The 16,524-nt window shown below is 41.2% G+C and overlaps 1 protein-coding gene across 1 annotated transcript in view; it reads left to right on the forward strand.

Annotated features, from left to right (window-relative positions):
- Positions 1 to 14,267, forward strand: part of GTF2H1 (general transcription factor IIH subunit 1) — a 46,668-nt gene extending 32,401 nt beyond the window's left edge. Inside the window, exons 12-15 of the mRNA XM_003254290.4 lie at positions 4,879 to 4,969; positions 5,448 to 5,563; positions 7,521 to 7,613; positions 12,996 to 14,267. Of these exons, the coding sequence (XP_003254338.1) occupies positions 4,879 to 4,969; positions 5,448 to 5,563; positions 7,521 to 7,613; positions 12,996 to 13,082 (387 nt within the window). The 3' untranslated portion in view covers positions 13,083 to 14,267. The remainder of the gene's footprint in view (positions 1 to 4,878; positions 4,970 to 5,447; positions 5,564 to 7,520; positions 7,614 to 12,995) is intronic.
- The last annotated feature ends 2,257 nt before the right edge of the window (positions 14,268 to 16,524 follow it).

Below are 16,524 nucleotides of genomic sequence, written 5' to 3' on the forward strand. Positions count from 1 at the left end.
GAGTCTCATCTTCAGCGATAGTCTCCACTACTCCCTTCCACACATGGCCAAGGGTTCCAGCCTAACACACTAGGCTGTCCAGAATCTTTGGATCACATTATCTCCTTCATGGTTCCTGTGCTTCGGCTCATGGTCTTTCTCCTTAGAATGCCCTTAGCCCTGTTTCTCCCCCAAGAAACTAATAATTACTCAAGACTCAGCTCCAGTTTCATTGCCTCTGGAAAGTAATCCTTAACTTGTGCAAAGAAGAATTTGTTTTTTCCTTTGCTCCGTTTTTATGAGCACTGAAGCACTGAGTGTATACCTATATTACAGTATTTATCACACATCAAGACTTAATTTTTTACTTTTTATTTTGAAATCTCAGATTTTACAGAAAGTGACAGAAAAATATGTTTTCCAACCCATTTTGAGAGAAGGTTACAGGCATAATTTCCCTTTACCCCTAAATATTTCGAATTATATTTTCTTTTTTTTTTTTTGAGACAGAGTCTCACTCTGTCGCCCAGGCTGGAGTGCAGTGGCGCGATCTCGGCTCACTGCAAGCTCTGCCTCCCGGGTTCACGCCATTCTCCTGCTTCAGCCTCTCCGAGTAGCTGGGACTACAGGCGCCCGCCACCACGCCTGGCTAATTTTTTTGTATTTTTAGTAGAGACGGGGTTTCACCGTGGTCTCAATCTCCTGACCTCGTGATCCACCCGCCTCGGCCTCCCAAAGTGCTGGGATTACAAGCGTGAGCCACCGCGCCCGGCCTCGAATTATATTTTCAAAAAAACTAAGACATTCTCTTAAATAACAATACAATTATAGAATTAGTAAGTTAACATTGATGATGTGTTATCTAGTCTATAGCTCTTACTACATTTTCACCAGTTATACCACTAATGTTCTACATAGCAAAAGAAAACTTTTCTTGGTCCAGCAGCCAAGCCAGGTTTATGAGTTGTATTTATTTCTCATGTGTTTTTAGTCTCCTTTAAAATGGAATGATTTGTCAATCTTTGTCTTTTCATAACTTTGACACTGAAAGAGTACTGGGCAATTTTTTGTAGAATGACCTTAAATTTATCTAATGTTTCCTCATGACTAGATTCACATTAGGCATTTTTGCCAGAATTCCACAGAAGTAATGTTGTATCCTACTCAGTGTGTCATATCAGGAGGCAAATGATCTGTGTATATCCTAGCTTGTGATATTAAATTTTTTCACTTGGTTAAAGGTAGTATTTGCCTGGTTTCTCCACCAAAAAGTTAACTATTTTTCCCTTTGTAATTAATAAATATCTTGTGGAGCTGTACTTTGAGACTATATAAATACCCCATTTGTCACCAAATTTTTTATTTTTATTTTTTAATATTATCTTTAGAGACAGGGTCTTGCTCTGATGCCCAGGCTGTAGTGCAGTGGCACAGTCATAGCTCCATTCAACCTCAGACTCCTAAACTCAAGCAATCCTCCTGCCTCAGCCTCCTGAGTAGCTGGGATTATAGGCATGTGTCACCACACAACAAACTTTCATCTGGTAGTTTTTTTAGAATCATTGATGATTCTTGCCTGGAAGAGCGGTTGTTAAATGATGATTTTCTAATTCCATCAGCCCTTCTACGTTTATCAGCTGACATGAACGGAAGAGCATTCCCTTCTCCTCTGTTTTTTATATCAGCATGGATTCATTTATTATTCTATGAGTTAAACACTGTTGCTGTCTTTTTTTCTTTGTTTCTTTTTGTTTTTTGTTTTTTGAGATGGGGTCTCACTCTGTCACCCAGGCTGAAGTGCAGTGGCATGATCTCAGCCCACTGCAACCTCCACCTCCCTGGCTCAAGCGATCCTCCCACCTCAGCCCCCCAAGTAGCTGAAACCACAGGCACTCACCACCATGCCTGGCTAAGTTTTTGTATTTTTGGTAGAGACAGGGTTTTGCCATGTTGCCCAGGCTGGTCTTGACCTCCTGAGCTCAAGCAGTCCACCCACCTCGGCCTCCCAAAGTGCTGAGATTACAGGCCATTTTTTTCTTTTTCTTTTTCTTTTTTTAATTTTTTTTATTATTTTTATTTTTATTTTTATTTTTTTTTTTTGAGACAGAGTCTTGCTCTGTTGCCCAGGCTGGAGTGCAGTGGCGCGATCCCTGCTCACTGCAAGCTCTGCCTCCCGGGTTCACGCCATTCTCTTGCCTCAGCCTCCGGAGTAGCTGGGACTACAGGCGCTCACCACCACGCCCGGGTAATTTTTTTGTATTTTTAGTAGAGATGGGGTTTCACCATGTTAGCCAGGATGGTCTCGATCTCCTGACCTCGTGATCCACCTGCCTCAGCCTCCCAAAGTGCTGGGATTACAGGCGTGAGCCACCACGTCTGGCCTTTTTTCTTTTTATTAACCAAGGTACAACTTAACATACAGTAAAATAAATAAATAAATTTACTTATTTATTTATTTATTTTGAGACAGGGTCTCACTTTGTCCCCCAGGCTGGAGTGCAGTGGCACAATCTCGGCTCACTGTAGCCTCGACTTCCCAGGTTCAAGCAATCCTCTCACCTCAGCCCTCCAAGTAGCTAAGTAGCTGGGACTCCAGGCATGCGTCACCACCCCTGGCTAATTTTTATATTTTTGTGTGTAGACAGAGTTTCACCACGTTGCCCAGGCTGGTCTCGAACTCCTGAGCTCAAGCGATCCACCTGCCTCAGCCTCCCAAAATGAAATTTATATTTTTAAGTCTGCTATTCTACAGGTTTTGATAAACACATGCTGTTGTGTAGCCACCAACAAAATCAAGATTTTAAAAAACCGGTTCTGTCACCCCAGAAAGTCTACCCATGCCCCTTTATAGTCAAACCCTTCCTACACCCTTCACACGGGCTCTCCTGTGTCTTTCTGACAATATCCTCATCATTCTTAGCCCCTCCTTACTTAATGGTATAGTAAGATAGATGTTCCAGGCTTATCTTATATCTGCTCTGTCCCAGGCATGGAATTTTCTTTTTAGCACTGAGTGGATTAAGGTAGGAACCAAGATCTGGGACCAGGCACAGTGACTCACACCTGTAGTCCCAGCACTTTGGGAGGCCGAGGCACGCAGATCACTTGAGAGTTCTAGACCACCCTGGCCAACATGGCAAAACCCCGTCTCTACCAAAAATACAAAAATTAACTGGGTATGGTGGTGCGTACCTGTAGTCTCAGCTACTTGGGAGGCTGAGGCAGAAGAATTGCTTGAGCCTGGGAGGCAGAGGTTGCAGTGAGCCAAGATCACACCACTGCACTGCAGCCTGGGCAATAGAGTGAGACTCTGTCTCAAAAAAAAAAAAAGAAAAATATCTGGGCACTAGGTATACATTGGAGTGTCATTGTCCCTTCAGCAGAAAGCTAGAAAATACATATGTGTACGTATATGCACACATAACCAACTTGGGATTATTTGACCAATTCTTTCAATGTAGACTATAGTTGTCCAATATCTGGCCCTTGGGCCAAAGTAGACCCACATAACTTTTGTCTTGGGGGTGGTGGTGTTTGTTTGATTTAGAGATGAGGTTTCTGTCACCCAGACTGGAGTGCAGTAGCACTATCATAGCTTACTGCAACCTTGAACTCCTCGGCTCAGGCAATGCTCCCACCTCAGCCTCCTGAGTCACTAGGATTATAATTGTAAGCCACCATGCCCAGCTCTCCCCACGTAATTTTTGTACACTGTAGTCAATCTGTTTTTTTTTTTTTTTTTTGGAGTCAGGGTCTTGCTTTGTTGCCCAGACTGGAGTGCAGTGGGACCATCTCAGCTCACTGCAGCCTCAACTTCCCCAGGCTCAAATGATCTTCTCACCTCAGCCTCCCAAGTAGCTAGGAGGCTGCATGCACCACCATGCACCATGCATCACCATGCCCAACTAATTTTTTTGTATTTTTTGTAGAGATAGGGTTTCACCATATTGCCCAGGCTGGTATCTGACAAAAGGAAAATAGGAATAAAGTGAGCTCCAATGTCCCCTTCACTTATGGTTGTCCCATACTGTACTTTTACACTAAGTTGAAAAAATGTTTTCATCCAATCTATACATGGATGGATTTCTTCTCATAAAAACTTCATTGGAAAATCTTAGAGATGCTAACCCTGCACTTGCTGTTTCACAAATTATTTGTTCCTCCCTATAGCAGTGCCTCCCTACAGTGCCTGGCACTTGATAGGCACTCATTGAATAGATAGGTCGATTTTTTCCTAAATGTTGATGTTGATACAGTGGGGAGTATATTTTTCCCCCTTTTGGCTATATTTATTCACTTCCTTGAAAATTAAATGACAGTTAATAAATTTCTGCTCTGTTGATTTTTTTTCCCCCAATCTGCTATCAAGGGTATATGTTAGCAAAGCCAGGTGCAGAGTACACACCTGTAGTCTGTCCCAGCTACTCAGGAGGCGGAGGGAGGAGGATTGCTTGAGCCCAGGAGTTCAAGTTCAGCCTGGGCAACATAACAAGATTTTGTTTCTTAGAAAAATAAATTTAACAGAAATAAAGGATACAGGTTAACATGTTGTTTTACCTGTTTTCTTTCCTTAAACTCAATTTTACCTTCAATGGTAAGAGTTCTCAAGTTAAATTGAATTGGTACTTAAGAAAGGGCTTTAACTAGGCAAAACCTTGGGAGTTTTGAGGTCCCTGTGGACTTGCCTGGCATGCCTGGAAGATTTGTAGGTATCTTCTTTCTCCACGGATTCTGTTTCTGCCCTCAAGGAAAATAGTTCACTTTGACCACTGTAAGTGATGTAGTATTTAAACAAAAGGAAAACACTTCATCTTTTGCTCTAAAACTAAAATGTTAAGAAAGAAAGGTGGCAAAAAAAAGGGAGGAAAACCAGTTTTAATGCATCTTCATTTTTTTCAGGTTCTCTCAAGTAGCGCTGCCAGTAGTACCATCACAGCACTGTCACCTGGAGGGGCACTTATGCAGGGAGGAACACAGCAAGCCATAAACCGTATGTGCCGGGCCATCTTCTACTACTTTCTGCCTAAATCAGCTTTAAAAAGCAAGCTGGGAGGAGTGCTGAACTTTTATTGGTTTTTCTTTGGAATAATCCTGGGATTTCTATTTTGTAGATTTGTTTTTATACATTCAGATTCTGAAACACATCTAGACAAGATCTTAGGTTTCAGAACTGTCTTACTATTACAAATAGTGGTACATTGCTAGTTTCTCTAATATCATACTAAAAGCTGCTTTCTTCTCCCCTACCTCTTAGAATAAAGGGGAAACCTGAAAGTTTCTTTCAAATCCCAAGAGCTTTTAAATTTTATGATCTCTCAGCCACAAAATTACTTACTTAGCTGAAAATAGCATATCCTGGTTTGGCATTGACAAAGAGTACACGTTCAAGTTTATTCTCTGGTCATTTTTTTCGAGACTGTATATGTTAAAATGGCTCTTAACCTATGGGCCTTGTTCTTCTTTTGCAGAGATGGTGCCAAATGATATTCAGTCTGAATTGAAACACTTATATGTAGCTGTTGGAGAACTTCTACGGCATTTCTGGTCCTGCTTTCCTGTTAATACGCCATTCCTAGAAGAAAAGGTTAGAACCAGTTCTGAAGACAGCCAGATAATTGTGGTAGTGACTTACGAGATGTTTTGAAATTGAAAAGTTTTATTAAGTCTTACCATGTGACAGACACTGGGATAACTCTTTTGCATACATCATTTCATGTAAACCTCACAGCATCTTTATGGAGTAGCTATTGGTACCCATTTTATAGAGTTGGAAACTGAGATCCAGATGAGTTCCATAACTAATAATCAGACAACTTAAAACTTGTATCTGCCTCCAAGCCACTGTGAATAGAGACCCAAAACAAATTATATCAGTAAAGTTATTTATATTTGATACGTTTTTCAGGGATAGCAAAATCCAAAATAAGAACTGACAACAAATATAGCACTAGCTTTTTAACACTAAAACCCCTTTAACCAATTAAAGGACAGTTGACAAATGGAAAAATGTAACATTAATAGTAATATTATAAATTGCTTTTATAAACCATGATTAAGTAAAAGATAAAGACCTCATTAAGAACAATAGGCAAACACTTTACAAGCAACTCACTAAAGAACGGAGTGGCCTAGGAAGATTACGGGGAAATGCTCACACTTACCAGTATGCAGATAAATTACAGCTACAGTAAAAGAACATTTTGGCCAAGCACGGTGGCTCATACCTGTAATCCCAACACTTTGGTGGGGCTGAGGCAGGAGAATTGTTTGAGCCCAGGAGTGGGAGACCAGCCTGGACAACATAGCAAGACTCTGTCTCCAAAAACTATATAAATAAATTTTTTAAAAGAATATTTTTTTCACCTACTAATTTGCAAAAGAACAAAAATCTTAAAATGATCAATGTTGACCAAGTTGCCAAGAGTCCTTTCTTCCACTGCTAGTGTTTTTTTAGATGCTTTTATTTCAGCATTCAAATGAAACTTCAAATGAAATTCAACATTTAGAAATTTAGGAAATAATAAGGAATGCAAATACTTAGCTAGAGATGGTCTACCACTGTCTAAGATAGAGGAAATGGCCTAAATATCTACCAGAAGGGGGTTGGTTAGAGAAGCATTTGGTATATTCATACATTAAAAGACAATAATTCTTTTATTTTATTTTATTTATTGAGACAGGGTCTCACGCTGTCACCCAGGCTGGAGTGCAGTGGAGTGATCTCGGCTCACTGCAGCTGCTACCTTCTGGGCTGAGGTGATTCTCCCACCTACAGGCATGAGCCACTACACCGGGCACTTTGGGAGGCCGAGGCAGACAGATCACTTGAGCTCAGGAGTTTGAGACCAGGTTGGGCAACATGGCAGAACTCCGTCTCTACAAAAATTATGAAAAGTAGCTCAGGTGATCACCTGAGCCTAGAGAGGTCAAAGCTGCAGTGAGCCATGATCTTGCCACTGCACTCCAGCCTGGGTGACAGAGTGAGACCCTGTCTCTAAATGAATGAATAAGTGAATGAGTGACTGTGTAAATGAGTTGGGTTTTTTTGTTTGTTTTTGTTTTTTGAGATAGAGTCTCACTCTGTCGGCAGGCTGGAGTGCAGTGGTGTGATCTCGGTTCACTGCAGCCTCCACCTCCTGGATTCAACCAATTTTCCTGCCTCAGCCTCCCGAGTAGCTGGGACTACAGGCATGTGCCACCACGCCCAGCTAATTTTTGTATTTTTAGTGGAGATGGGGTTTCACCATGTTAGCCAGGATGGTCTCAATCTCTTGTCCTTGTGTTCTGCCCACCTCGGCCTCCCAAAGTGATGGGATTACAGGCGTGAGCCACCACGCCCGGCCAAATGAGTATTTATGACTGAAAGATACTCACATTGAAGTGTTAACAATGTGATATAATTGGTATATTTTTATTTTATTTTTACATTTAAAAAAATTCTGCAAGAAAAGTAACTTTCATATGTAGAAGATTGTTTTTCTCTTGGTCTCTACAGCTTCTTTGAGATTTCTCTGTAATTTATTGTTTCTCATCTTTTTTAGGTAGTGAAAATGAAAAGTAATTTGGAACGATTCCAAGTTACGAAGCTCTGTCCATTCCAAGAAAAGATTCGGAGACAGTATTTAAGCACAAATGTAAGGCAGCAATCTGATTCTTGCCTGATCTTCTTTCTCTTTGTAGTAAAATGATGAAATTGACTTTGCTTTCATGTAAATGAGCAGATACTTAATTTTCTTTTCTTTTTTTTTGAAACGGAGTCTCACTCTGTTGCCCAGGCTGGAGTGCAGTGGCTCCATCTCAGCTCACTGCAACCTCCACCTCCTGGGTTCAAGCGATTCTCCTGCCTCAGCCTTCTGAGTAGCTGAGATTACAAGCGCATGCTGCCACACCCGGCTAATTTTTGTATTTTAGTAGAGACGGGGTTTCACCATCTTGGCCAGGCTGGTCTCAAACTCTTGACCTCAGGTGATCAGCCCACCTCGGCCTCCCAAAGTGCTAGGATTATAGGCATGAGCCACTGCACCCAGCCAATACTTTATTTTCTGTTGCTCAAAGTACTATTTTTTAATATTGAAATGTGTCATGCCCAGCACTTTGGGAGGCCGAGGCGGGCGGATCACGAGGTCAGGAGATCGAGACCATCTTGGCTAACACGGTGAAACCCCGTCTCTACTAAAAATACAAAAAATTAGCCGGGCATGTTGGCGGGCACCTGTAGTCCCAGCTACTCGGGAGGCTGAGGCAGGAGAATGGTGTGAACCCGGGAGGCGGAGCTTGCAGTGAGCCGAGAGCGCGCCACTGCACTCCAGCCTGGGCGACAGAGCGAGACTCCGTCTCAAAAAAAAAAAAAAAAAAAAAGAAATGTGTCATGCATTCAGAAGTATATAAAATACATACATATTTTTAAAATAATAAAATAACTGTCTGTCTACTCACCAATCAGGAAAATTAGTAGAATGTTGCCATAACCCATAGATATTCCCTGAGTGCCCCTGTGCAGTTGCATACCACTCTCTCTTCCCCTCCAGAGGTAATGACTAACCAAAGCATTTGTGATAACCATCTCCATGCTTTCCCTTGGAAAAGTTTTACAATCTGGCCGGGTGCGGTGGCTCACGCCTGTAATCCCAGCACTTTGGGAGGCCAAGGCAGGCCGATCACTTGAGGTCAGGAGTTTGAGACCAGTTCTGGCCAACATGGCGAAACCCTGTCTCTACTAAAAATACAAAAATTAGCCTGGCATGGTGGCCCATGCCTGTAGTCCCAGCTACTCGGGAGGCTGAGACAGGAGAATTGCTTGAACGTGGGAGACGGGTTGCAGTGAGCCGAGGTCATGCCACCGCACTCCAGCCTGGGTGACACAGTGAGACTCTGTCTCAAAAAGTTTTACAATCTATGTGTATGTTCTGAAAAATGCATATTACTAATTTATTAATTTGGAAAACCTGAGTAGCAAGCACAAACCTAGCAGCGTAAGGAAAGATAGAATTGCCACTACTCAGAGTAAGCAAAACTGTTCCTGGGTTCTATTTGGCATCAGCTTCCCTGATTGTTTACAGTGGGGAAGGTCAGTGGATGAGGTATTGAGAAGTGTCACTTTATGCCCAGCATTTTTACATTGTATTTAAAACAAGGTTAGAGCAACCATATCAGATCATTTGTATGTGCAGTTATACAAGCCCTCCTAGAGGTACCTTGGGAAGAATAGTACAGTCACGTGTTGCTTAACCACAGGGATATGTTCTAAACAATTCATTGACAGGCGTTTTTGTTGTATGAACCTCACAGAGTGTACTTCAAACCTAGCTATATAGCCTACTATACTTCTAGGCTATATGGTGTAGCCTATTGCTCCTAGGCTACAAACCTATACAGCATAGTACTGTACTGAATACTGTCAACAGTTTTAACACAATGGTATTTGTGTATCTAAACATAGAAAAGTTGCAGTAAAAATTCAGTATAAAAAATAAGAAGTGGTCCACCTGTAAAGGGCATTTACCATAAATAGAGCTTGCAGGACTGCAGGACTAGAAGTTGCTCTGGGTGACTCAGTGAGTGAATGTGAAGGCCTAGGACATTAACTATACACTACTGCAGAGTTTACTAACACTGTACACTTAGACTACATTAAATTTACAAAACAGCTTTTTTTCTTCAATAATAAATTAGCCTTAGCTTACTATAACATTTTTACTTTATAAACTTTTAAATATTTTTAAAGTTTTTCATTCTTTGGAATAACATTTAACCTAAAACACCCATTGTATAGCTGTACAAAAGTATTTTCTTTGTATTCTTATTCTATAAGCCTTTCTCTCTCTCCATATATATGTGTGTATATATATGTGCATATATGAGTGTGTGTGTGTGTGTGTGTGTGTATATATATATATATATATATATTTTTTTTTTTTTTTTTTTTTTTTTTTTTTTTGAGACAGAGTCTAGTTCTGTCGCCCAGGCTGGAGTGCAGTGGCATGATCGCCACTTGTTGCAACCTCTGCCTCCTGGGTTCAGGCGATTCTGCTGCCTCAGCCTCCCGAGTAGCTGGGATTACAGATGCCCACCACCACGCCCAGCTAATTTTTGTATTTTTAGTAGAGACGGGGTTTCACTGTGTTTGGCCAGGTTGGTCTCGAGCTCCTGACCTCGTGATCCACCCACCTCGGCCTCACAAAGTGCTGGGATTACAGGCGTGAGCCACCATGCCTGGTCCCTTTTTTCTATTTTTTTTTTTCTTTTTAAACTTTTGTTAAAAACTAAGACACAAACACATATTAGCCTAGGCCTACAGAGAGTCAGGATCCTCACTATCACTGTCTTCCACCTCCACATCTTGTCCCACTGAAAAATCTTCAGGGGCAGTAATGCACATGGAGCTGTCATCTCCTGTGATAACAATACCTTCTTCTGGAATACCTCCTGAAGGACCTGCCTAAGGCTATTTTACAGTTAACTTTTTTATGTATATAAATAGGAGTACACCGTAAATAATGATTTTAAAATACAGTAAATAGATAAACCAGTAACATATTCATTATCATTATCAAGTATTATGTCCTATACATAATTGTACATGCTATACTTTTATACAGCTGGCTACTTAATAGGTTCGTTTACACCAGCCATCCCTACAAACGAGTGAATAATGTGCTGCTCTATGATGTTACGACATCACTAGATGATGGGAATTTCTCAGCTCTATTACAATCTGATGGGACCGCCATCATATATGCACATCATTATGTGGCACATGACTCGAGTTACAAATTTAAGATTCAGTATTCAATAAGTAGGATAATTAAAAGGGGAGTTTTACAATTGAAAGCTGAAAAATCATCAGCAGGATTTTTCGTATTTATTTCGTAAATATTCTAAGTGGGTTTTCTTAAAATACAAAACAGCATTACTTATAATCAGAATAGAAGCTTGGAGTGTCTTCTCACAGCAGGGCAAGGATGGCAGATAGGTTTCAGGTCATGTGCCTTCTTTATAACTGCTTGGAGTGCTGTGTTGGAAAGGATGCTGAGGGCCAGGCGTGGTAGCTCACACCTGTAATCCCAGTACTTTGGGAGGCTGAGGCGGGTAGATCACCTGAGGTCAGGAGTTCGAGACCAGCCTGGCCAACACAGTGAAACCCCGTCTCTACTAAAAATACAAAAAATTAGCCGGGTGTTGTGGCAAGTGCCTGTAATCCCAGCTACTCAGGAAGTTGAGACAGGAGAATTGCTTCAACCTGGGAGGCGGAGATTGCAGTGAGCTGAGATCGCGCCATTGCATCTAGCCTAGGCAACAAGAGTGAAACTCCATCTCAAAAAAAAAAAGAAAGAAAAGGATGCTGAGGCCATGTGCAGCCTTACGGAAGGATATGGTGTTCATCTCTTCCAATTGATAATATAGATACTGCTGCCCATCAAGCAGAATAAGTAATTTTTATAGTTTCCAGACAGCTAAATATTCCTATCCCCCATAATGATAAACAGGTATGGCAGTAAGGGGAATTTTTTAAACTCTGTACCCCTCAGACCTAAACATTGACATGCCAAAAGAATGTAGGACTTCCTGATCTCCATCTCCATCCTCACAGACTTGGCAAAACTTTACTTCTAAACACATAAACACTGTCCACCTCCAAGGAAACATATTCCAGAGACTTCTACCTCAAAAGTCAGTATAAGCCAGATGTGGTGGTATGCACATGTAGTCCCAGCTACTCAAGAGACTGAGGCAGGAGGATCACTTGAAATCAGGAGTTTGAGACTATAGTAAACTAAAATTGCACCTGTAAATAGCCACTGCACTCCAGCCTGGGCAACGTAGTGAGACCATGTCTCAAAAAATAAAAGATTCCATATGATCCTGTTGACTTCTAGCTATGTCCATGATGAGGGCAAAATTCTTAATCTATTCAAAGATCTATAGTCCTGACCCAAGACATGACATAGCACATTGTGTGAAGCATTGAAACCATTTAGGTTTTCTGTAATCTGCTGAGTTGTATTGAACTCCTGAAATGCTGGAGTTGGAAAAACCCTAAAAATAGCAATAGCAAACTGTTTCACAAAATTGTGCAGAATTAACTGCAGGAGCTTTTGAAAATCAAAGTTTCTTGGGTCTCATCTCAGGCCTGTTGAATCAGAATGTTCAGGAGAATAAGGCATTTTTCCAATGTTCTGCCAAGATGTATATACAAGGCTGGGCACAGCGGCTCATGCCTGTAATCCCAGCACTTTGAGAGGCTGAGGCAGGAAGATTGCTTGAGCCCAGGAGTTCGAGACCAGCCTGGGCAACATAGCAAGAGTCCATCTCTACTATTTAAAAAAAAAAAAAAAATGTGGCCGGACATGGTGGCTTAGGCCTGTAATCCCAGCACTTTGGGAGGCTGAGGTGGGTGAATCACTTGAGGCCAGGAGTTCAAGACCAGCCTGGCCAACATGATGAAATCCCATCTCTACTAAAAATACAAAAATTAGCCAGGTGTGGTGGCTCATGGTTGTAATCCTAGCTACTCGGGAGTCTGAGACACGAGAACTGCTTGGACCTGTGAGGTGGAGGCTGCAGTGAGCCAAAATCACACCACAGCACTCCAGCCTGGGTGACAGAGCAAGACTCTGTCTCAAAAAATAAAATAAAGTTTATACTACCATCCTGGCCTTAGTTGGCCGACCAGTATTCAAATCTAGAAAATCACAAATATAGTTCAGACCCCTCGTTTGACAGAAGGAATTGAGGCCTGGAGCACAATTGTGACTTTCATATTGTCCTATTGTTGGTTAATGACAGGACAGCCATTACAACCGCAGCCTTTTCACTGCTCCCTACTTTCTGTCTTTCCTTTCCATACAAAATGTGTCTGACAGCACCTTCTCAGAGGGCTTGCACATTGCCTCATTGACTGGGGAAATACAGAGGAGCTCCAAAACTACACTCTGAAGTATGTGCCAGATTTGGGTTGGAAGGATTAACTTCCCCTGCTTTTGCCCAGTTGTTAAGTGTCTTGCTGTGTTTTTCAGTTGGTAAGTCACATAGAAGAGATGCTCCAGACAGCCTACAACAAGCTCCACACATGGCAGTCACGGCGTCTGATGAAGAAAACGTGAGGTAGCCATGATGCTTACAGGTTTTGTGAGATTGAGAGAACTATGACCTGCAGCAACTCTGGAAACCTGGCCTGACAGACAAGCAGATGACCTCACAGGAGTGAAAAGAAACATCTGCTCCACGCCAACTCCCAGAGCTGATGCTATTGTACTTGCACATTGGAGACTGAAAGGAAAGAAGGGACTAAATGCTGGGGAGGTAAATTAAGGCAGAACCAAATGAGCTAAGTTGCAAATATATATATATATATATACACACACACACACACACACATATATGTACATGTGTATGTACATATATATATTTTAAAAGACTGTTTACTGCAGTTGCTCAGGAACTGCTTTTGATTCACATTAAGCTGCTTTCAGAAATTTAAAAAAAACACTTTTTAAAGGGTGCATTGATAAAATCTGAGGTTTTTTGGTTGTTGTTGTTTTTTCTGTGTACATTTTTTTCCTAAGTTTATGGCACAGGGTAAACCTTAAGTATTCCTCCTCCATCCTTCATTCTTCACCCTCCATTGGATCCTCAAGTTTTAATGAATTCCAATTATACCTTACATCAGCAAGTTAAAAAGAGTACTTTAAAATAAAGCAAAGGGAGACTGTTGCTCAACCATCAGGAAACAGTTGTCAGAAGACATCATTGGTCCTGTGTTTCCTACGGAAATAAGAAACAATAAATATTGCACTGAATGTTTGTGGTTTGGAGTCCCTGAATAATAAAGAGGGAACATATTTGCAGAAAGTTGCATAGGGTTTTTTTATGCAGAATTTTGTCAGAAGACAATGGCGCTGCATGTTTTTCTTTGAGTGCAAATGTACATTGCTAAGATTTTTTTAAGATGGCATGTGCTTTGAAAAGAGGATATTGCATTTTTAAGAGTTTAAAAATCTTATGAGTGAGAAATATTAAAAAATCTTATTTTCACCTCTTTAGAAGAAATAAAAGATGTTTCTCCTATCTCCTTTTCTCTAGTATTTGACTGTTACTGCCCTTGGCGAATCGATAATCATTGCATAGTGACTGAAAAGCCTAAGTGCAAAAAAAACAAAGATGTTCTTGTTTCCGAACTTCGTGCCATATTTTGTTCCTAATGGGATCATCTTAATGTTTAAGACTTTAGATGTCTTGTATTAAAAATTACACAAAAAAAGTAAAACTTTTTATACTTACTCTTTTAACTCTGACACATCTCTGGTTTCTCATTATGTGTGAATTTCCTTGGGTGGGCTGCCTGAGAACTGTTCATTTTATTTTAGGCCATGTTACAAACTGGTTATCCTTCATATAATGACTGCTAAGGTCAGAACCTAAGCCAGGCATGGTGGCACATGCCTGTAGTTCCAACTACTTGGGAGGCTGAGGTAGGAGGATCACTTGAGCCCAGAAGTTCAAAAGTCCAGGCTGAGCAACATAGTGAGACTTCATCTCTTTTTTTACAGAAAAAAAAAAAATTATCAAGACCTTGAACTGGTAAAGGGAAAGAGGCCACATCATTTTCTGCCTTTAGTCTTCCCATTTCTCTTTCAGATCAGTATAGTACTGGTATAATCCCTTAAAATTTACGCTTTCACAAAGTACTTTCAAATGTTACTGCCACAGTGGGGCAAATAGAAAAATGATTGAAATTAAAAAAAAATGGCTATTGGGAAAGGCAGACATAAGAAATAGAATGTTCTGTTGAGTGCTGTGTTGAAAATTAAGTTGTAAGCTGGGCATGGTGAGTCATACCTGTAATCCCAGCACTTTGGAAGGCCAAGGCAAGAGGATCACTTGAGCTCAGGAATTCAAGACCAGCCTGGGCAACAAAGCAAAACCTCATCTCTACTAAAAGTAAAAAAAAGTTAGCTGGGCGTGGTGGTATGTGCTTGTAGTTCCAGCTGCTCTGGAGGCCGAGGCATGGGATTGCATGAGCCCAGGAGATTGAGGCTGCAATGAGCTGTGATCACACCACTACACTACAGCCTAGACAGTAAGACAAAGCCCTGTCTCAAAAAAATAAATACATATATATACACATATATATATACATATATATATATAAAGCCTGAAGGAAAGACTTCATTTAAAAGAGCATTTCAGCTAAGTCTTGAAGGTTCTTCGAGTAGGATTTTGTGAGGTAGAGAAGAAAGTCATCTCCTAGACTGAGGGAAAAGCATGATGGTGAGAAGGTTTGAAAGACTGAAATGTGTTAGAAGAACAGGAAAAATGTGTTAGATTGGGGAGTTGGGAGTGACAAGTAAGGCTCAGAAAACCATTTTAATTCAGGTTGTGAATGGCCTTGTATGCTAAAGTAAAATACTCAGACCTTACCTATTAGGCATGGGAGAGTTGAGAAAATTTTAAGCAAGTTGCTTTTATGGGGGGGTTTTCTGGTGGTGGGGGATTAGGCAGGGGGTTAAATAACTTGGCAATTAGGACAGATTTAGAAGACTTTTTGAATAAACCACACAGGAAACGGTCTACATTAAAATGAAGTCCTGGTAAATAGGAAGGGCCTGAGTAAAGGCATTTCTACAGTGTATGTGACCAACTCACAGGGAGTGAAGGAATCAAGGGTGATTCACGGAGATAGCTGTGAATTTCATCTCTAGCTTGCACTTGAAATATTTGAGCCTTGGATACCTTTAACAATGAACTTCAGCAGCTGTATAGGCCTTTTATGGCCCTTCACCTTCTCCTTGTGGAAAATAATAGCACCACTGATGGTTGAGGGCTGCCGTAAACCAGCATTGTGCCAAACACTTTTTCTGCTGTATCTCACTTCCTTGCCAAAACTAAAGAACCAAGTAGATACTACGAGATTTTGTACAGATTAGAAATGGTTTAGCAGTTAAGTAATTACCCAAATTCACACAGCTAATAAGTGTCAGAGCTAGGATTTACCCTAAGGCTTCCCTAGTCTGGAGAAGGGATGAGATGTCTGTGAAGTTGCAAGTTTTTATTCCGCAGCCCAGGCTTCCATTGCCTAGTTTTTCCTTTGACTCCTTTGTCATTCCTGCCTGACTCTATTCTGTGCTTTACTTGTGGCAAATCACATTATGGGGTTAGTCTGCCTAGTAGGCCCAGAGGGCTATAAAATGTAATAATGTAACAAAAGCATGTCCTGCCTTAGGAGAATGAGTCTTTTCTGAAAAGAAAGTCAGTAGTGGCCGAGCTCGGTGGCTCACACCTGTAATCCCAGCACTTTGGGAGGCTGAGGCGGGCGGATTACCTGAGGTCAGGAATTCGAGACTAGCCTGCCCAACATGGCGAAACCCCATCTCTACTAAAAATACAAAAACTTAGCCAGGCGTGGTGGCAGGCACCTGTAATCCCAACTACTCAGGAGGCTGAGGCAGGAGAATCACTTGAACCTGGGAGGTGGAGGCTGTGATGAGCCAAGATCAAGCCACTCCACTCCAGCCTGGGCAACAAGAGCAAAACTCCATCTCAAAA

Source organism: Nomascus leucogenys, chromosome 15, assembly GCF_006542625.1.
Source record: "Nomascus leucogenys isolate Asia chromosome 15, Asia_NLE_v1, whole genome shotgun sequence".
NCBI classification, from domain to species: Eukaryota; Metazoa; Chordata; class Mammalia; order Primates; family Hylobatidae; genus Nomascus; species Nomascus leucogenys.